The following is a 22,453-nucleotide window of genomic DNA, read 5'->3' as shown; positions in this document are numbered from 1 at the left end:
TTAACAATGTAGAAAATAGTAAAAAATAAAGAAAAACCATTGAATGAGTAGGTGTGTCCAAACCTTTCACTGGTACTGTATATATTTATGTTAATTAACATTTTAATAAATACTCCTACATGAGCGGAGAAAAATACTTGACAGACAAAAGTTCTCAGCAGCATCACTTGTTTATTTCATCCTATTTAAATATATTTCAAAATGGCCTGATACAGTGTTTTTTTTTCAAATTATATAAAGGCTTTTATACAAAATATTTACATTTTTCAAAATAATATTTCTTACATACATACATACATTACACACACACACACACACACACACACACACACACACACACACACACACAATGATTAATGTACAACAGGGGGAAATTATAATGTCAATATAAGCATACAAACAATTTATTTTTCTAAAACAAATTGTCATGCAAAAATGACATTAGACATTTTGATTGTATGAAAAACACCTGAAAAGCACACAGAGCAAATAAATAAATAAAAAACTTTGCAGGCGGGCAAAGAACTCACAGTTAAAATACAGAAGACCTAATATCTTGACATGTGCATAACACTCGCTAGACATACACTTGTTCTTAAATAGAAGAGATTACAGAGGTTGAAGCTCAGAAATATGCAGAGTAGAAGCTGCAGCTTTGGACATTACTTACTAGACGATATTAAAATAAACTGACACGTGTAACGTCGCCACATTAAATGTGATATGAAATTAAACAGAATGAATGGTTATGCATGTATTCCTAGGTAAAAAAAAATATGTAACTCAATGCCATGATTTAAGTGCAGCAGAGTGGAAATTCTGTTGATTGGTCAAAAATGATACCTGTCAATTTAAGTATGGGGTCATGTGGGTAGGAAAGGAAAGAGCGAAACAAAAAGGCTGTGGTGTGAGGAACAAAGAGGAAATGGTTTTTAGAAAACTTTGAAAGTAAAATAGTTCCGTAATGGTGTATTTTAAACCTGTTCCACTGAATTATTTGCCTGGAAAAGTGAATTACTGGACTTCTGACATTTTTATTTATTTATTTTATTTAACTAGGCAAATCAATTAACAACAAATTGTTATTAACAATGATGGTGTAGCAAAAGGCCTCCTGCGAGGATGGGAGCTGGGAAGGACTTCCATTCAACACCAAGGAGTGATGAGCGTATCTGATTGAATGTGAATTGTTGATTGATTCTCCTGCTCTTCCTATTGGATTATAATTTATATTTTCTGTTGATTTACCTTTTTTGGGAAAGAACTGAATTGAATAATTCTTGGGAATCATGGATTTAAAGGACATTTTTGGTTGAACTGAATCTCTTTTTGACTTTGACCTTTGGACTATTGACGGTATTGACTATTGATTTGATTTGATTGCTGGTTATATCCAATACAAAAAAGCCTTATTGCATCCAGTTTTGAGTTGGTTTAAGATTTATGTTGCTGCTTTATCATTTTTTATCAAAGTTTTAATATGACGCTTTAAAGGTGCTTTGCTTTTTGTTGGGATTGTGCATACTTATACTAAATTGCAAAAAGGTCTTATAGGGGTCAAATTATTGCTACACATTTCCCACACTTTTTATAAAGCACACTGTTATAAATGGACCTCAGTTTCACAAATCACCAACTAGTCTATTGCTATGGAAATGTTCTCTGAACGTTAGAATGTCTTGTCGTCCAGTGCTGGTAGCCCAGATGAGACGGTGGGTTCTCTTGTCTTCATGATCCTCTGTATACCTCTGGTCCACAGTTCCCTGACTAGAGAGACGTCAGTTAGGAATAAATCAGTAGGAACAAGAGTTAGTAACAGACTAACAGTCTACTTACAGTGAGTTGGCCAGAGTGGGGTAGAAGTATTGCACAATAAAGGGAAATGAAGTGAAAATAGTCTACATTGTTATCACACTCCAACTTACCGTCCTTCAATACTGAATTCCATTCTGCTGCCCCCTCTCCATTGTCATTGTGGTACTTCACCCTGTCTTCGTTCAGCAGCATGGACCCCTCTGCAAGAAAACACACAATAGGAGAACTCAACTGGAGAAATAAAATCATTCAGAATTAATGTGATTCAAGAATGCCTTAATTACAATGGCACTGATTCTTGCTGTGTTATGAACATTTATGACAGTTTAAGATGATGCCAGTCTTTCCCATCTATTTGAGACTGAGGTCTGTACATTTATCCTGATGCATTCAGCGGGACTTGAGGTGAGCTATTCCTTTCTCATACACACCTGCTTTCACCTCTCCTTTTTCAGCTGCGTTTAGGTCACCCCCTGGTTCAGCGCTGACAACCGTTTTAGTCTCATCATCACCCCCTGAGGAAACACACAGAGGGTAAAAGGTATACTACAGCCTCTTTACTGAACCACCAGTGTTTCCCAGACAGTGGTTTCTTAGACAGTGCAAGCCCTCCCACCCACCACAATATGTTTTTCAAACCCGTCTTGTTCTAACAATCCTCAACATATTTGATTGTAGAATTCTAGTGGAATGCCCCTTTACCTCAATCTGTAACCAGGTGTCCATCCAACCTTTTTATGTGAGTAAAGTACATTTCGGATTAAAAATGTCATGACAGGCCTGATGGAAACAGCTAATTTGTCAGTAGACTTTCCAAATGTCGACAAATCAAAATAAGTTAGACAAGGTGGGATCTTTTTGTGTCTGTAAAATGTATTATGTAAGAAATGGCAGTGGAATCGCTTTTATGTGCAAATATTAATATAATAACCATGATACTGAAGTAAACTTGGAGTCACGCAATGACTTGTTGTGTGGTCCTTCCACTACGACTCGGGAAAGTACACAGTTTACTAGGCTACAGATGAAATATGGTGAAAGTGCAAGGTGATGAGCTTGATACTACTTTCTAATAAATATTGAGGGTCTTATTCTGGTGACATGATGATTGATGCTTGGCTGCCGTTTGACGAATACAAATAATCTCACACATTTGTCCATAATAATGTCATCATGTATGCTATGCCCACACTGTATCTGCGAGCTGTTGGCTAGAGTGCACATTTTTTGTGACAAAGCCATCAGTACAGTTGAAAATGGGATGGAAACCCATTAGATGGAAATGTACCTGCAAATGTAATTTTTATGTGCACTACGTCATCACACACAGCCTTTTATCCGCAACAAGTCAGTTTAATGGAAACACATCTCTGGTGGGAAAACGTGCATATTGTTTTTATGCAGATTTTAGAATATTCGCATGAAAATCGGTCGCCAATTGGATGGAAACCTAGCTAGTGTCTTCAGGTTTTGTCACCGACTCAACCCTGTTGGCATTGTTGCCAGCCGTCCCTGAGGACAGAAGAGCAAAGTTTGTCTATAAATCAACTCCCCCAGTTAAGGGCTGTATGACTCCTATCATGTCTGTGGTTAGTGGAGCTTAAAGAGGAAAACACAGTTGCACCAAATGATATTTCAGCATAACCCTGCATCTGCTTGGAAGAATCGTCAAAGCTTGATTCTAGCAAAGTTCTGTGAAAGTACCATCTCAGAAGAAATCACAAACAACACGAAGAGAATCAATCAAGTTCCTCTGATATTCTGAGATACGCAGATACACATCTAATGCTGCTTCTCCTTTATACAGTCTAAAATTAGCTCATGACTTCAGGAAATCCAAGATTCTGTAAGAAATATTATGAAATAAAAGTTGCACAACCACAAGCAATGAGCTGTTGAAGATTTCTCCTACATTTCCACTCTAAGCTACTTCAATAATGAGGACACAACAGAGAACACCAATAAACAACTGGCGTACTGTACATGTACACCTGAGATCTACTGTAAATACATGTAGAACAGGTATCATCATTTCAGAATGACTGTCAGCAAATTGGTGGCGATATTAGTAGTACTTGACCCCACTCACCTACAAGTTACCACTTACTAACCCCACATTTTGACAATAAGAATCACTTCACAATAAAGGATACCAGTAGGCATCATACACAGTGACTTCCTGCTTACAGTCATCAACAACAGAATTCAAATAAAATAGCAATCTAAGATCTTGTGATATTCTGAGATATGCAGATGAGCATCTATGCTACTGCTACTTCTGCTTTATGACGACAAAACCTGCAAAGGTCTTCAGACGTTCTAAAACAAGCCACATCTCTAAACAGGTAACAGTCATATCAAACAAAACGGAAACTGTTCTCAGAACTCAAATCCTGAATGATTGACAACCACAGAGCAAATAAAGCAGAAGACTAACACTGAAGTGTGTTAAATAATTGACTTTTGGACCGTACAGACTATAGTGTTACCTCTATGGGTGACATTTTGACAGTGCACGAATGCATAGATGTGAAGAGAAACCAAAACCAAACAGGTTATTTCAAAAACTCATCACACACTTAATTTAAAGCACATTTTCTTGCAGATTCCAACTGCATAATACACATTTTATATAGGCTAAACAACACACTGCTAACTTTAAACTCACATGAGTAATCATCACCTTCTCATTCTGTACGTAGATATAAAAAAATAATAATAATGCCACCACAAATGTGAGAAACATTTCTGGCAACATCTCCACATATCAGCATTGTCAAAATGGCCCCATAGAAGTACCATGTAAAAGGTGTGTTAGTGTTACTACCTGTTAGTGGGCTGATTGTTATTATACTGATTCATGGAGGTATTTTCCTACAGCGCTATGAATGGTATCCTTGGCAACCCCAGAGAGAATCCCTGAAGCTCCATGCTTGGTGACTTGATCATCCCCTAAAGTTACACCATCCATCAACATGTGTTTACAGTAAACAGAGTAGAAGAGGTTCCTTGAATTTAGGATGTATTTGCCCTTTAAGTTTGCATAAGGTTATGATGAGAAAACGTGGAAATATTCTGGGTGGTGGGATTACAGCTTTGCACTCACACACACACACACACACACACACACACACACACACACACACACACACACACACACACACACACACACACACACACACACACACACACACACACACACACACACACACACACACACGTGAGTAAAGGTCCCTAATTCAATTAAAACAGATTTCTGGTGATGGCCATTAGTGGAACCGTAACCTCTGCAGAATCACACACAGAAGGAAAACATCAACTACAGCCTCTGTCCTACTGCATCAAATGCTACTTAAAGCTACAATACGTAACTTTTTGGGCAACCCAACCAAATTCACATAGAAATGTATAGATCTTTCATTCCTATTGAAACCAATTCTAAAAAGCGGTAGATCTGTTCTATGTATGCTATTTCTATGCTTACCGTTTCAATTTTGTACACCAGCTTCAAACAGCTGAATATACAATATTTTTGGTTATGGAAAATATATTTCACAGCGGTTTAGATGGTACAATGATCCTCTACACAATGACTGCTTGTTTTTTCACATAAACTGAAATTAGGTAAACTATTAGAATTTTATCAACCAGGAAATGGAGGAGGGATTTCTGTATAGTCCATCTTTAAAGAAGTTACTTCTGTTTATACAGTCTTAAATTAACTGTATGACTTGCCTTGTTCTGGCTGGACTCCATCACTGCCTTTCATACATTCTCATACACAGACCACATTAGTATTTGTTGTGTTCACTTCTGGATGACAATAAAAAGGATGCTAAGTGGCAGAATTCCATGTGAATGCCACTGTGTCTTTGTCACGCCCTGGCTCTGGGGACTCTTAAATGTTGAGCCAGGGTGTGGACTTGTTATGTTTAGTTTTCATTGGGTCTGTTCTAGATCGTTCATATCTATGTTGGCCAGGGTGGTTCCCAATCAGAGACAGCTGTAGCTCGTTGTCTCTGATTGGGGACCATACTTAGGCAGCCTTTTGGCACTTTAGTATTGTGGGATCTTGTTCCGTAAAGGTTTGTGTTGTGTTAACCTCAGGACTTCACGTATCGTTTTGTTGTTTTGTTATTGAATTAAGTACTCATTAAAGTATGTACGCCTATCATGCTGCGCCTTGGTCCGTTTCCTATAACGATCGTGACAGAAGATCCCACCAAAATAGGACCAAGCAGCGTGTGCAGGAGCAAACGCCGGGTATGGAACAGGAGGTTACTCTGGTAGATGTCCTCCTCGGTTGGGGGAGAATCACGGAGGAGGAGGCCGTCCGCTACCGGAGGGCGATGAGGGAGGATGCCCAGGCAGGAGAGGAGAAGCGGCGCCAACCGGGCCGTCGTCGGACAGGCGAGAGGCAACCCCAATACATTTTTTTGGGGGGGCACACGGCATGGACGACGGGGCTGCTGGAGGCAGCTACAGGAGGTATCGGCGGATTAGGAGAGGAGGCCACCAGGTTACGGGGGCCATTGGTCATGAGGGAGAAGGAGAGTGTAGAGGCATGGCGAGAGGTACTGGTTAGGCAGCAGAGGGAGCGGAGGTTCATAAGGAAACCCAGTCCCGCTCCTCGCACCAAGCAAGTGGTGTGTGTCACCAGTACGGTCTGGCCTGTTCCTGTCCCTCGCACCAAGCCTGTGGTGCGCGTCGCCAGCCCAGTCCGGCCTGTTCCTGCTCCCCGCACCAAGCCAGTGGTGCGCGTCGCCAGCCCGGTCCGGCCTGTTCCTGCTCCCCACACCAAGCCTGTGGTGCGCGTCGTCAGTCCGGCACGGCCCGTGCCTGTTCCACCGGTGCCTGGTCCGGCACCGGTCAGCTGCTCCACTCCGGCGCAAGAGCAATCCGCTCCACCGGTGTCTAGTCCAGCTCCGGCCAGCGGGGCCAGACCAGACCAGGGGCGCTACGGGGGGGGGGGGTAGCGAGAGAGTGGTGGTCACGCGCGTCGCCAGCCCGGTCCGGCCTGTGCCTGCTCCCCGCACCAAGCCTGTAGTGCGCGTCGCCAGCCCGGTCCGGCCTGTTCCTGCTCCCCGCACCAAGCCAGTGGTGCGCGTCGCCAGCCCGGTCCGGCCTGTTCCTGCTCCCCGCACCAAGCCAGTGGTGCGCGTCGCCAGCCCGGTCCGGCCTGTTCCTGCTCCCCGCACCAAGCCTGTGGTGCACGTCGCCAGCCCAGTCCGGCCTGTTCCTGCTCCCCGCACCAAGCCAGTGGTGCGCGTCGCCAGCCCGGTCCGGCCTGTTCCTGCTCCCCGCACCAAGCCAGTGGTGCGCGTTGTCAGTCCGGCACGGGCCGTGCCTGTTCCCCGCACCAGGCCAGTGGTGCGCGTCGTCAGTCCGGCACGGCCCGTGCCTGTTCCACCGGTGCCTGGTCCGGCACCGGTCAGCTGCTCCACTCCGGAGCAAGAGCAATCCGCTCCACCGGTGTCCAGTCCAGCTCCGGCCAGCGGGACCAGACCAAGGGCGCTACGGGGGGGTAGCGAGAGAGTGGTGGTCACGCCCAGAGCCGGATCCGCCTCCAAGGCGGAACGCCCACCCGGCCCCCCTGTTGTGTTTGGTTGGCGCGGTCGCAGTCCGCGCCTTTGGGGGGGGGGGGGGGGGGGGGGGGGGGGGGGGGGGGGGGGGTACTGTCACGCCCTGGCTCTGGGGACTCTTAAATGTTGAGCCAGGGTGTGGACTTGTTATGTTTAGTTTTCATTGGGTCTGTTCTAGATCGTTCATATCTATGTTGGCCAGGGTGGTTCCCAATCAGAGACAGCTGTAGCTCGTTGTCTCTGATTGGGGTCCATACTTAGGCAGCCTTTTGGCACTTTAGTATTGTGGGATCTTGTTCCGTAAAGGTTTGTGTTGTGTTAACCTCAGGACTTCACGTATCGTTTTGTTATTGAATTAAGTACTCATTAAAGTATGTACGCCTATCACGCTGCGCCTTGGTCCGTTTCCTATAACGATCGTGACAGTTTTACCCTCAGGCTTTGCCTCATCTTTAGGACTGTTGGATCTGCTGGCTTCAGCTGCTAAGGAGAACAGAAGGACAAACTTTCTCTAATCTGATAATTTGAAAGGCTATCCAAAATGTTTGACCCAAGAAGGCTATCCAAAACGTTTGACCCAAGTTAAACAATTTAAAGCAATGCTACCAAATACTAATTAAGTGTATGTAAACTTCTGACCCACTGGGAATGTGATGAAAGAAATAAAAGCTGAAAGAAATCATTCTGGGCGGCAGGTAGCTTAGTGGTTAAGAGCGTTGTGCCAGTAACCGAAAGGTCGCTGGTTCTAATCCCCGAGCCCACTAGGTGAAAAATCTGTCGATGTGCCCTTGAGCAAGGCACTTAACCCTAATTGCTCCTGTAAGTCGCTTTGGATAAGAGCGTCTGCTAAATGACCAATTATTTATTTATTTAATTATTTATTCTCTACTATTATTCTGACATTTCACATTCTTAAAATAAAGTGGTGATCCTAACTGACCTAAAACAGGGAATTTTTACTAGGATTAAATGTCAGGAATTGTGAAAAACTGAGTTTAAATGTATTTGGCTAAGGTGTATGTAAACTTCCGACTTCAACTGTAAGTATTCAGACACTTTACTCAGTACTTTGCTGAGGCACCTTAGGCAGAGATTACAGCCTCGAGTCTTCTTGGATATGACGCTACAAGCATGGCACACCTGTATTTGGGGAGTTTCTCCCATTCTTCTCTGCAGATCCTCTCAAGCTCTGTCAGGTTGGATGGGGAGCGTCGCTGCAAAGCTATTTTCAGGTCTCTCCAGAGATGTTCGATTGGGTTCAAGTCCGGGCTCTGGCTTGGCCACTCAAGGACATTCAGAGACTTGTCCTGAAGCCACTCCTGCATTGTCTTGGCTGTGTGCTTAGGGTCGTTGTCCTGTTGGAAGGTGAACCTCCGCCCCAGTCTGAGCGCTCTGGAGCAGGTTTTCATCAAGGATCTCTTTGTACTTTGATCCGTTCATCTTTCCCTCGATCCTGACTAGTCTCCCAGTCCCTGACGCTAAAAAACATCCCCACAGCATGATGCTGCCACCACCATGCTTCACCGTAGGGATGGTACCAGGTTTCCTCTAGACGTGATGCTTGGCATTCAGTCCATAGAGTTCAATCTTGGTTTCATCAGACGGGGAATCTTGTTTCTCATGGTCTGAGAGTGCTTTAGGTGCCTTTTGGCAAACTTCAAGCGGGCTGTCATGTGACTTATACGGAGGACTGGCTTTCGTCTGGCCATTCTACCATAAAGGCCTGATTGATGGAGTGCTGCAGAGATGGTTGTCCTTCTGGAAGGTTCTCCCATCTCCACAGAGGAACTCTGGAGCTCTGTCAGAGTGACCATCGGAGGGCCTCCCGAGTGGCGCAGTGGTCTAAGGCACTGTTGGGTTGTGTTTCGGAGGACGCACGACTCTCGACCTTCGCCTCTCCCGTGTCCGTACGGGAGTTGCAGCGATGGGACAAGACTGTAACTACCAATTGGATACCACAAAATTGGGGAGAAAAAGGGGGTAAAATACCAACAAAATAAAAAAATAATAATAATAAAAAATAAAAAATAAAAGAGTTACCATCGGGTTCTTGGTCACCTCCCTGACCAAGGCCGTTCTCCCCCGATTGCTCAGTTTGGCCGGGCCGCCAGCTCTAGGAAGAGTCTTGGTGGTTCCAAACTTCTTCCATTTAAGAATGATGGAGGCCACTGTGTTCTTGGGGACCTTCAGTGCTGCAGAAATGTTTTGGTACCCTTCCCCAGATCTGTGCTTCGACATAATCCTGTCTCGGAGCTCTACGGACAATTCCTTCGACCTCATGGCTTGGTTTGTGCCCTGATATGCACTGTCAACTGTGGGACCTTATATAGACAGGTGTGTGCCTTTCCAAATCATGTCCAATCAATTGAATTTACCACAGTTGGACTCCAATCAAGTTGTCGAAACATCTCAAGGATGATTGATGGAAACAGGATGCACCTGAGCTCAATTTTGAGTCTCATAGCAAAGGGTCTGAATACTTATAATGGAATAATGGAAGGAATTAATGATGTTGTGTTTGTATTACTTTGGGGACCCTGTTAGCAGGTTGAATAGGGACCAGAGTCAAGTTAGGGTAACACTTACCACAAATTCCACAAAAAACCTTGCTCAAAATTTCCCTCATGGTGTCATCTATATTTTCTGAGATGAAAAAGAGACAAAAATGTAAGACATTATTAACATTCATTAAAATGGTTCTTTGTTTTCACTGGAATCCAAATGTTCTAAAATGTTTGTGAATCAGTGAGTATGAAGAATTGAGACAGGAAGAGACAGAGAATCATCCTACCTTTCTTTTTCTTCCACACCAACATTCCTGAGGAGTAAATAAATACATATTTTATTTTCCAGATTGATCCATGGTTCTGTAGCTTATGTGTTAGGTTTAACAGAGTGAGAAATAACCCCTATTAAAGTACAAGTCTTCACTAACCATTCTATCAGCTAATGAGTATGACTTCACCCAAGAGACAATGTTGGTGGGAAGTCATTATAGTGTCGTCAAGAACACACAAACAACTGCAGCGGACTAAAAACCGTAAGTAGCCTAGCTTTATAAAAATAAAAAAAAAGGACTTGTATTTTGGGGAAGTTGTTCAGTTGTGTTTATTTTTATAACAATACATGAAACCAAAATTGAACTAGCCTACTGGGCCGAATGAATGAAGGTACCAATTAGGCTACAGCTATCACAACCTATATTTTAATAGCAATAAAATAGCTTTTGGTTTCCAATGGTCACCAAAAAGGAGGACTCCCCCACCTCCCAATTCCCTGGCTATCAAATTACTACAAGGCCGAGTTCAAATGCTGACATCCAATTCAAAGCAATCAGTGACCGGCCTAAACTGCTGACTGGCAAAACAAAGTGGCACTCTTGGTTCTCTGCTTTCTAAAAGTGAAAGAAAAGGCACCATGCTGGCAGCTGCTCTCCGAGCCATGCCATCCAATACTCTATACAGTCGTTGCATTTTAATCGGGATTGGAATTATTTTAGACTTTTTTGCCTACTTTATACAATTGTTCTTGAGCTACCCTGCTATAGGTCCCTCCCCTCTGACCTTCTTCTCCAATGGGTTTTGAGAAGGAAAAGAGGACGTGAGGAGTAAGCAAATAAGATTCTACCCATGGCTTATTATTAGCAGTTTCCTATCATTATGTTTTATTGATTTGTGTTGTGATGTACTTCAAGCGCATTTGCATAAAGTTCAGTTTTCCCCAACTTTGTTCCCGCCCTGTTCAGGACCCTCGCCCATGCTACCAACTGTCCCCCGCACACTTCACTACTCTTCCATTGGTAATGAATGGCTTTCCATAGATTCATGACCCACATTATCTTCAGAGAGGCACTGTGAGCCTTTTCTTTGAAATAATTGTTCTAGTTTGTTTGTAACAAACAGTTGTGTAGTATGTTGACTGTGGCTATGTATTCAGCCTACGTAGCAGACATGAGCTTTCTGTAAAAGTTAACGTCAAACTTGCCTGTTGAGCCACTCGATAAAAAAACAAAAACGGGATGGATGTAGCCTATGACAAAGGTAAAATAATCTAGCCAGCGATTTCACATCTATGCAATATCCATTGAACACTAAACATATTTTTAGGTTACCACAAAGTAATTACCATCCTTTTTGCTGATTAATTAATTAATTCAGATTAGGCTAATCCATAATCTGCGAGGTCCAAATGTATGCCTCACTGTGACACATTATGAAGACTGTGCCCTACGACAGGTGGTGCATCTAACCCCCTGTCTTGTCTGTAGCAGTAGCCTGAACACTACTGTAAATACAGGTAGAACAGGTATCCCCTTCAGGGGGTATAGCTCACTGTTGTTGCTGCTGTTATGTCAATCTGTGCTTCAGAAATATGTTCATGTGCAGTGCTCTGTTACTATAGAGGTGCTGTTCTTACCTATTATGATGGCGACAAGTACTAATATGACGACGACAACACCAGCAACACCACCACCAACACCAACTTCAGAAGGTTCTGAAATGAAAACACATTTTGTATTGATACTTTGACAGGAGTTGATCAGGAATTCAACATAGTGCAGCATTCAAAATGTCCTACAACACTAGCAGTGTTACTGACATATCAATACATATTACTGTAGCATACTTATGAATGTCCACTCACCTGGGCCAAACACATGTTCAACTGGCTCACTGACTTCCCCTTCCCCACTAACAGCGTTATTCAACTTGCAGATGTACTTGTAACCATTGTTTGAATTGCCAGTGTCGCTTTTAGAAACATTCATCTGTTTATCTAAGACCTCCCACTCCCCCTCTCCCACTTTCCAGTTGTAGGTGATGGGTTCAGCATCAGTGGTGTCACCTTCACAGGTCAGAGTGCAGGAGGTTTTGTTGGTGTTACAGGAAGAAGTGATTGTGGGTTTGGGGACTGCCTCTGTAAATAGAGGAAAGAAACAGGAATAATTTGGGGAAATGCTTGTGAGGCACTGAATAACCTGCTGTTTCTACACGACCACGCACACACATACACACATGTATATACACACCGAGGTATGCACACACACACACACACACACACACACACACACACACACACACACACACACACACACACACACACACACACACACACACACACACACACACACACACACACACACACACACACACAAACACTTACTGATAACATATAGTTTATATGTATTGTCAAGCAATTTGCTGTTGAACTCCACAGAATAAACTCCACTGTCTGTTTTCGTCAATCCTCTGATTCTCAGCTCTCCAGTAGCCTGGTTCAGGGTTGTGCGGCGTTTGAAGGCAGCATAGATGTCCAGACCAACAAAATCCTTGTCCCACTCTGCCACCTTGTTCTTCCCATGCTTCCATAGGATGCTTATGATGGGGTCAGTCACAGTGGACTTGTCTGGCTTCAACACGAGCTCACCTCCCACTTTATGATAAAGATCTGGAAAAGCAGACATTTCATACATGTATCAGAGTATCAATGTATCCAGGGTAACACATTATGGTTAGGGTATAAATATGTAGACCTAACCCTATTGGCATTGAAAGTGACATTATTATGAACCTTTACTTTTTATGTCTAGAATTCTGCTTGCTGGGAGTATCTGGCCCATGTAGCCTGCCCACTTTGATAGTATTTCCCTCCTCACCACCACCACTGCAGTGGAAATATATCTAGACTACACTACAGATTTAAGTCTTTGTCTACAGTCGTGGTCGAAGGTTTTGAGACTGACACAAAAACTAATTTTCTCAAAGTCTGCTGCCTCAGTTTTGATGATGGCAATTTGCATATACTCCAGAATGTCATGAAGAGTGATCAGATGAATTGCAATTAATTGCAAAGTCCCTCTTTGCCATGAAAATGAACTTAATCCCCAAAAAACATTTCCACTGCATTTCAGCCCTGCCACAAAAGGACCAGCTGCCATCATGTCAGTGATTCTCTCGTTAACACAGGTGAGAGTGTTGACGAGGACAAGGCTAGAGATCACTCTGTCATGCTGATTGAGTTAGAATAACAGACTGGAAGCTTTAAAAGGAGGGTGGTGCTTGAAATCATTGTACTTCCTCTGTTAACCATGGTTACGTGCAAGGAAACACGTGCCGTCATCATTGCTTTGCACAAAAAGGGCTTCACAGGCAAGGATATGGCTGCTAGTAAGATTGAACCTAAATCAACCATTTATCGGATCATCAAGAACTTCAAGGAGAGAGGTTCAATTGTTGTGAAGAAGGCATCAGGGCGCCCAAGAAAGTCCAGCAAGTGCCAGGACAGTCTCCTAAAGTTGATTCAGCTGCGGGACCGGGGCACCACCAGTGCAGAGCTTGCTCAGGAATGGCAGCAGGCAGGTGTGAGTGCATCTGCACACACAGTGAGGCAAAGACTTTTGGAGGATGGCCTTGTGTCAAGAAGGGCAGCAAAGAAACCACTTCTCTCCAGGAAAAACATCAGGGACAGACTGATATTCTGCAAAAGGTACAGGGATTGGACTGCTGAGGACTGGGGTAAAGTAATTTTCGATTGTTTGGGGCATCTGGAAAACACCTTGTCCGGAGAAGACAAGGTGAGTGCTACCATCAGTCCTGTGTCATGCCAACAGTAAAGCATCCTGAGACCATTCATGTTGGTTGCTTCTCAGCCAAGGGAGTGGGCTCACTCACAATTTTGCCTAAGAACACAGCCATGAATAAAGAATGGTACCAATACATCCTCCGAGAGCAACTTCTCCCAACCATCCAAGAACAGTTTGGTGACGACCAATGCCTTTTCCAGCATGATGGAGCACCTTGCCATAAGGCAAAAGTGATAACTAAGTGGCTCGGGGAACAAAACATTGACACTTTGGGTCCATGGCCAGGAAACTCCCCAGACCTTAATCCCATTGAGAACTTGTGGTCGATCCTCAAGAGGCGGGTGGACAAACAAAAACCCACAACGTCTGACAAACTCCAAGCATTGATTATGCAAGAATGGGCTGCCATCAGTCAAGACGTGGCCCAGAAGTTAATTGACAGCATGCCAGGGCAGATTGCAGAGGTCTTGAAAAAGAAGGGTCAACAATGCAAATATTGACTCTTTGCATAAACTGAATGTCATTGTCAATTAAAGCCTTTGACACTTATGGAATAATTGTAATTATACTTCCGTGTACCATAGTAACTACTGACATAAAGATCTAAGAACACTGAAGCAGCAAACTTTGTGGAGACCAATACTTGTAATACAACGACGAGACAGCCTATAGGGAGGAGGTCAGAGACCTGGCCGTGTGGTGCCATGACAACAACCTCTCCCTCAACGTGATCAAGACAAAGGAGATGATTGTGGACTACAGCAAAAAGAGGACCGAGCACGCCCCCATTCTCATGGACGGGGCTGTAGTGGAACAGGTTGAGAGCTTCAAGTTCCTTGGTGTCCACTTCACCAACAAACTAACATGGTCCAAGCACACCAAGACAGTCGTGAAGAGGGCACGACAAAACCTATTCCCCCTAAGGAGATTGAAAATATTTGGCCTGGGTCTTCAAATCCGCAAAAGGACCATCGAGAGCATCCTGACTGGTTGCATCACTGCCTGGTATGGCAACTGACTGCTCGGCCTCCGACCGCAAGGCACTACAGAGGGTAGTGCGTACGGCCCAGTACATCACTGGGGCCAAGCTTCCTGCCATCCAGGATCTCTATACCAGGCGGTGTCAGAGGAAGGCCCTAAAAATTGTCAAAGACTTCAGCCACCCTAGTCATAGACTGTTCTCTCTGCTACCGCATGGCAAGCGGTACCGGAGCGCCAAGTCTAGGTCCAAGAGGCTTCTAAACAGCTTCTACTCCCAAGCCATAAGACTCCTGAACATCTAATCAAATGGTTACCCAGACTATTTGCATTGCCCCCCCACCCTTCTTTTACGCTGCTGCTACTCTCTGTTTATTATTTATGCATAGTCACTTTAATAACTCTACCTACAGTGGGGAGAACAAGTATTTGATACACTGCCAATTTTGCAGGTTTTCCTACTTACAAAGCATGTAGAGGTCTGTAATTTTTATCATAGATACACTTCAACTGTGAGAGATGGAATCTAAAACAAAAATCCAGAAAATCACATTGTATGATTTTTAAGTAATTAATTTGCATTTTATTGCATGACATAAGTATTTGATCACATACCAACCAGTAAGAATTCCGGCTCTCACAGACCTGTTAGTTTTTCTTTAAGAAGCCCTCCTGTTCTCCACTCATTACCTGTATTAACTGCACTCGTTACCTGTATAAAAGACACCTGTCCACACACTCAATCAAACAGACTCCAACCTCTCTACAATGGCCAAGACCAGAGAGCTGTGTAAGGACATCAGGGATAAAATTGTAGACCTGCACAAGGCTGGGATGGGCTACAGGACAATAGGCAAGCAGCTTGGTGAGAAGGCAACAACTGTTGCCACAATTATTAGAAAATGTAAGAAGTTCAAGATGACGGTCAATCACCCTCGGTCTGGGGCTCCATGCAAGATCTCACCTCGTGGGGCATCAATGATCATGAGGTAGGTGAGGGATCAGCCCAGAACTACACGGCAGGACCTGGTCAATGACCTGAAGAGAGCTGGGACCACAGTCTCAAAGAAAACCATTAGTAACACACTACGCCGTCATGGATTAAAATCCTGCAGCGCACGCAAGTTCCCCCTGCTCAAGCCAGCGCTTGTCCAGGCCCGTCTGAAGTTTGCCAATGACCATCTGGATGATCCAGAGGAGGAATGGGAGAAGGTCATGTGGTCTGATGAGACAAAAATAGAGCTTTTTGGTCTAAACTCCACTCGCCATGTTTGGAGGAAGAAGAAGGATGAATACAACCCCAAGAACACCATCCAAACCGTGAAGCATGGAGGTGGAAACATCATTCTTTGGGGATGCTTTTCTGCAAAGGGGACAGGACGACTGCACCGTATTGAGGGGAGGATGGATGGGGCCATGTATCGCGAGATCTTGGCCAACAACCTCCTTCCCTCAGTAAGAGCATTGAAGATGGGTCGTGGCTGGGTCTTCCAGCATGACAACGACCCGAAACACACAGCCAGGGCAACTAAGGAGTGGCTCCGTAAGAAGCATCTCAAGGTCCTGGAGTGACCTAGCCAGTCTCCAGACCTGAACCCAATAGAAAATCTTTGGAGGGAGCTGAAAGTCTGTATTGTCCAGCGACAGCCCCGAAACCTGAAGGATCTGGAGATGGTCTGTATGGAGGAGTGGACCAAAATCCCTGCTGCAGTGTGTGCAAACCTGGTCAAGACTTACAGGAAACGTATGATCTCTGTAATTGCAAACAAAGGTTTCTGTACCAAATATTAAGTCCTGCTTTTCTGATGTATCAAATACTTATGTCATGCAATAAAATGCAAATTAATTACTTAAAAATCATACAATGTGATTTTCTGGATTTTTGTTTTAACTTCCGTCTCTCACAGTTGAAGTGTACCTTTGATAAAAAAATGACAGACCTCTACATGCTTTGTAAGTAGGAAAACCTGCAAAATTGGCAGTGTATCAAATACTTGTTCTCCCCACTGTACATGTACATATTACCCCAATTACCTCGACTAACTGGTGCCCCCGCACATCGACTCAGTACCGGTACCCCCTGTATATAGCCTCGCTATTGTTATTTTTACTGCTGCTCTTTAATTATTTGTTACATTTATTTCGTATTATTTTAGATTGTATTTTTGTGTGATTTTTTTGGGGTATTCTTTCTTAAAACTGCATTGTTGGTTAAGGGCTTGTAAGTAAGATTTCATTGTAAGGTCTACACCTGTTGTATTCGGCGCATGTGACAAATACAATTTGATTTGATTTGATGAGGTCTGCCACAGGAAAGGAAGACTCAGTGTTACCTCTGCTGCAAAGGATAAGTTCATTAGAGTTACCAGCCTCAGAAATTGCAGCCCAAATAATTGCTTCACAGAGTTCAAGTAACAGACACATCTCAACAGCAACTGTTCAGAGGAGACCGCGTGAATCAGGCCTTCATGGTTGAATTGCTGCAAAGAAACCACTACTAAAGGACACCAATAGGAAGAAGAGACTTGCTTGGGCCAAGAAACACGAGCAATGGACATTAGACCGGTGGAAATCTATCCTTTGGTCTGGAATCCAAATTTGGTCTGGAATCTAACCGCTGTGTCTTTGTGAGATGCAGAGTAGGTGAACGGATGATCTCTGCATGTGTGGTTCCCACCGTGAAGCATGGAGGAGGAGGTGTGATGGTGTGATGGTGTGGGGGTGCCTTGCTGGTGACACTCTCTGTGATGTATTTAGAATTCAAGGCACACTTAACAAGCATGGCTACCACAGCATTCTGCAGCAATATGCCATCCCATCTGGTTTGCGCTTCGTGAGACAATCATTTTGTTTTTCGACAGGACAATGACCCAACACACCTCCAGGCTGTGTAAGGGCTATTTGACCAAGAAGGAGAGTGATGGAGTGCTGCATCAGATGACTTGGCCTCTCCAATCCCCCGACCTCAACCCAATTGAGATGGTTTGGGATGAGTTGGATGGCAGAGTGAAGGAAAAGCAGCCAACAAGTGCTAAGCATACAGTGGGGAAAAAAGTATTTAGTCAGCCACCAATTGTGCAAGTTCTCCCACTTAAAAAGATGAGAGAGGCCTGTAATTTAATCATAGGTACACGTCAACTATGACAGACAAAATGAGGAAAAAAAATCCAGAAAATCACATTGTAGGATTTTTTATGAATTTATTGGCATATGATGGTGGAAAATAAGTATTTGGTCAATAACAAAAGTTTCTCAATACTTTGTTATATACCCTTTGTTGGCAATGACACAGGTCAAACGTTTTCTGTAAGTCATCACAAGGTTTTCACACATTGTTGCTGGTATTTTGGCCCATTCCTCCATGCAGATCTCCTCTAGAGCAGTGATGTTTTGGGGCTGTCGCTGGGCAACACAGACTTTCAACTCCCTCCAAAGATTTTCTATGGGGTTGAGATCTGGAGACTGGCTAGGCCACTCCAGGACCTTGAAATGCTTCTTACGAAGCCACTCCTTCGTTGCTCGGGCGGTGTGTTTGTGATCATTGTCATGCTGAAAGACCCAGACACGTTTCATCTTCAATGCCCTTGCTGATGGAAGGAGGGTTTCACTCAAAATCTCACGATACATGGCCCCATTCATTCTTTCCTTTACACGGATCAGTCGTCCTGGTCCCTTTGCAGAAAAACAGCCCCAACTTCACAGTAGGTGCTTCATAGTGTAAAGTGGTTTTCCCACTGGCTATAGGGTGAATGCACCAATTTGTAAGTCGCTCTGGATAAGAGCGTCTGCTAAATGACGTAAATGTGCCCTTGAGCAAGGCACTTAACCCTAATTGCTCCTGTAAGTCGCTCTGGATAAGAGCGTCTGCTAAATGACTAAAATGTAAATGTAATGTAAAATGTGTTCTTTGGATGCAACTCAGCAATCTTTGTCCTCCAAACATGACGAGTTGAGTTTTTACCAAAAAGTTATATTTTGGTTTCATCTGACCATATGACATTCTCCCAATCCTCTTCTGGATCATCCAAATGCACTTCAGACGGGCCTGGACATGTACTGGCTTAAGCAGGGGGACACGTCTCGCACTGCAGGATTTAAGTCCCTGGCGGCGTAGTGTGTTACTGATGGTAGGCTTTGTTACTTTGGTCCCAGCTCTCTGCAGGTCATTCACTAGGTCCCCCCGTGTGGTTCTGGGATTTTTGCTCACCGTTCTTGTGATCATTTTGACCCCACGGGGTGAGATCTTGCGTGGAGCCCCAGATCGAGGGAGATTATCAGTGGTCTTGTATGTCTTCCATTTCCTAATAATTGCTCCCACAGTTGATTTCTTCAAACCAAGCTGCTTACCTATTGCAGATTCAGTCTTCCCAGCCTGGTGCAGGTCTACAATTTTGTTTTTGGTGTCCTTTGACAGCTCTTTGGTCTTGGCTATTGTGGAGTTTGGAGTGTGACTGTTTGAGGTTATGGACAGGTGTCTTTTATACTGATAACAAGTTCAAACAGGTGCCATTAATACAGGTAACGAGTGGAGGACAGAGGAGCCTCTTAAAGAAGAAGTTACAGGTCTGTGAGAGCCAGAAATCTTGCTTGTTTGTAGGTGACCAAATACTTATTTTCCACCATAATTTGCAAATAAATTCATTAAAAATCCTACAATGGGATTTTCTGGATTTTTTTTTTTCAATTTATCTGTCATAGTTGACGTGTACCTATGATGAAAATTACAGGCCTCTCTCATCTTTTTAAGTGGGAGAACTTGCACAATTGGTGGCTGACTAAATACTTTTTCCCCCCACTGTATGTGGGAACTCCTTCAAGACTGTTGGAAAAGCATTCCAGGTGAAGCTGGCTGAGAGAATGCCAAGAGTGTGCAAAGCTGTCATCAAGGCAAAGGGTGGCTACTTTGAAGGATCTATGGCTACTTTGAAGAATCTAAAATATATTTAGATTTGTTTAACACTTTTTTGGTTACTACATGATTCCATGTGTTATTTCATAGCTTATTTTTGTAGTAACATGAAAATGTATACTCAAGACACATTATCTTCACACATAGTTTATATGCTTTTCACTGACAACTCAAATCAGCTAGACATATTGCCACGCCCAAGTAGGCACACTTGTGATTTGAAACAATCAACAGCTATTTTTTTTTAAAGAAGCTAATGATCCTCTGTGGCCAAGTAATGCTCTCTGGTAAAGTATTTTGAATGTTTTTATTTAGATAGTAGTAATTATATAATTGTGGCAAAGCAATCTGTTTAGTCATGTGGTCAGGTGCCACAAAGAGGGAAAATTACAATTGGCTCAGAACAGGGCAGCATGGCTGGCCCTTAAATGTACACGGAGAGCTAACATTAATGATATATATATGTCAATGGCTCAAAGTGGAGCAGAGATTGACTTCATCACTACTTGTTTTTGTAAGAGGTGTTGATGTTACGTGTGACATGTTTTTCTTTCTCCCAATTTTCTTTTGTAGTGTGTGTGTGTGGTTTAGAGTGGTTGTTCTGTGTGTGTGTTCTCGTTATTACAGATGTGCTGAGTTGCGGCTGACGATGGTGGGCGTGGCTTCGGTTCGGTGTGCTGGCAGCTGTGGTTGAGTGACTGATTGACTAGAGTATAAACTGTAGAACGTGTGACCTCGAGAGAGATAGAGGGGGCACTTTTTGTTTGAGGAGTTGGTTATTGGTTGTTTTGATATATCTTTGTTTGTGTTTCAGCCTGTCCTCCTGCTGTATTCCACCCTACCTGGGTCCTGGAGAAGGGAAGGGTAGTTCTGCCCATGGGTGTACATTCACACATATATAACCCGTTGTTTTACACACTAGGTTAGCCGGGCGGGTGTCACCCCTGTATTTATGGTAACAGGTAGGAAAGCTGGTTAAGGCTTAGAGTGTGTTAGGAAGGATTAGGTGTGTAGAGGAGGGACCTTTTATTTATTTTCATTACTTGGACCCCGTTCCCAAATATTCCCTTCTCTTACCTTCCCTGGTTTGTTTGATTGGTCTTTGTTTTATTACAGTTTCTTTATAGGTGTTGTATATTCTTTTGTTTAAAACTTTACTAAACAACCCCAGAGGGCTAACATTGAGTTCTGGTTGTTGTGTCTGGTTATTTTAGTTAGTTACACCCCACATTTCTTCCCCATCCATCTAGTTTACCTTGTGTGCTGTGGGAATCTATTCTCTTACAACTAGATGTGATGCCTAGCTTAGAAAGAATACATTAATGATTAAACATAATAGGTTTGTGCTGTACTGATATAGATTGTTTAACATAACAAGCTGTGATTAATGTGAGGAACCGTTAGGGGGTAGGCTGAGAGACTTGTGACTCACACACACTGCCTCTTTGTTAAACCACTCAAGGACATGTGTACTGCAACAGAAACAACTAACACCTGGCAACAGGGATGCGCCAAGAGGATGGGACCAGCCTGTGCGCCAACGATAGGTTGGGTAAGTTTAAACCACACCCAGCCTCTACTCTGACAGGCCCAGCCTGGAGCAGGAATTATCTCTGTCAGAGTATTAAAGAAGAACCTTGGGGTTGAAAAAGTTAGTTCTCTGTCTGCCCTGTGTGGTTTTACAGTGGGCCCGTATATACGAACATCATATTTACCATTCAAGTGTTTGCATTAATTAAAATACTAGTATATCTTAAAAGACGTGTATTGACCTCTTTTTGTTCCTATACCAGATTTTGAATTGACGCAATTTGACAGTGCGCAGGCACGGGCATTTACAGCCACCAATTGTGCAAGTTCTCCCACTTAAAAAGATGAGAGGCCTGTAATTTTCATCATAGGTACACGTCAACTATGACAGACAAAATGAGGAAAGAAAATCCAGAAAATCACATTGTAGGATTTTTTATGAATTTATTTGCAAATTATGGTGGAAAATAAGTATTTGGTCAATAACAGAAGTTTCTCAATATTTTGTTATACCCTTTGTTGGCAATGACACGGGTCAAACGTTTTCTGTAAGTCTTCACAAGGTTTTCACACACTGTTGCTGGTATTTTGGCCCATTCCTCCATGCAGATCTCCTCTAGAGCAGTGATGTTTTGGGGCTGTCGCTGGGCAACACGGACTTTCAACTCCCTCCAAAGATTTTCTATGGGGTTGAGATCTGGAGACTGGCTAGGCCACTCCAGGACCTTGAAATGCTTCTTACGAAGCCACTCCTTCATTGCCCGGGCGGTGTGTTTGGGATCATTGTCATGCTGAAAGACCCAGCCACGTTTCATCTTCAATGCCCTTGCTGATGGAAGGAGGTTTTCACTCAATCTCACGATACATGCCCCCATTCTTTCCTTTACACGGATCAGTCGTCCTGGTCCCTTTGCAGAAAAACAGCCCCAAAGCATGATGTTTCCACCCCCATGCTTCACAGTAGGTATGGTGTTCTTTGGATGCAACTCAGCATTCTTTGTCCTCCAAACACGACGAGTTGAGTTTTTACCGAAAAAGTTATTTTTTGGTTTCATC

The 22,453-nt window shown here is 43.5% G+C and overlaps 2 protein-coding genes across 2 annotated transcripts in view; both read right to left on the bottom strand.

The window, feature by feature from the left end:
- Positions 1 to 22,453, bottom strand: part of LOC311109876 (uncharacterized protein) — a 310,257-nt gene that overhangs the window by 168,107 nt on the left and 119,697 nt on the right. The gene's annotated exons all lie outside the window — the stretch shown is intronic.
- Positions 152 to 12,315, bottom strand: LOC311109881 (uncharacterized protein). The gene is made up of 7 exons (XM_084152896.1): positions 12,042 to 12,315; positions 11,814 to 11,891; positions 10,189 to 10,215; positions 9,984 to 10,040; positions 2,247 to 2,330; positions 1,926 to 2,015; positions 152 to 1,767 (listed from the first exon to the last, which is right to left on the bottom strand). The coding sequence occupies exons 1-7, from the start codon at positions 12,163 to 12,165 to the stop codon at positions 1,670 to 1,672; spliced, it is 558 nt and encodes a 185-aa protein (XP_084009022.1). The 5' UTR covers positions 12,166 to 12,315; the 3' UTR covers positions 152 to 1,669.

The sequence above is a fragment of the Coregonus lavaretus genome, assembly GCF_964263955.1.
Source record: "Coregonus lavaretus genome assembly, chromosome: 35".
Taxonomy (NCBI): domain Eukaryota; kingdom Metazoa; phylum Chordata; class Actinopteri; order Salmoniformes; family Salmonidae; genus Coregonus; species Coregonus lavaretus.
Note: the sequence above shows the minus strand (reverse complement) of the source record. Positions and strands in the feature narration are given on the sequence as shown.

Coding starts and splice junctions, on each gene's coding strand:
- LOC311109881 (XM_084152896.1), bottom strand. CDS start 12,165: ATGAATGTTTCTAAAAGCGACACTGGCAATTCAAACAATGGTTACAAG. Junction 11,892..12,041: donor TGAACATGTGTTTGGCCCAG/GTGAGTGGACAT, acceptor TTTTCATTTCAG/AACCTTCTGAAGTTGGTGTT. Junction 2,331..9,983: donor GGTTTTTTGTGGAATTTGTG/GTAAGTGTTACC, acceptor GTGTTTCCTCAG/GGGGTGATGATGAGACTAAA.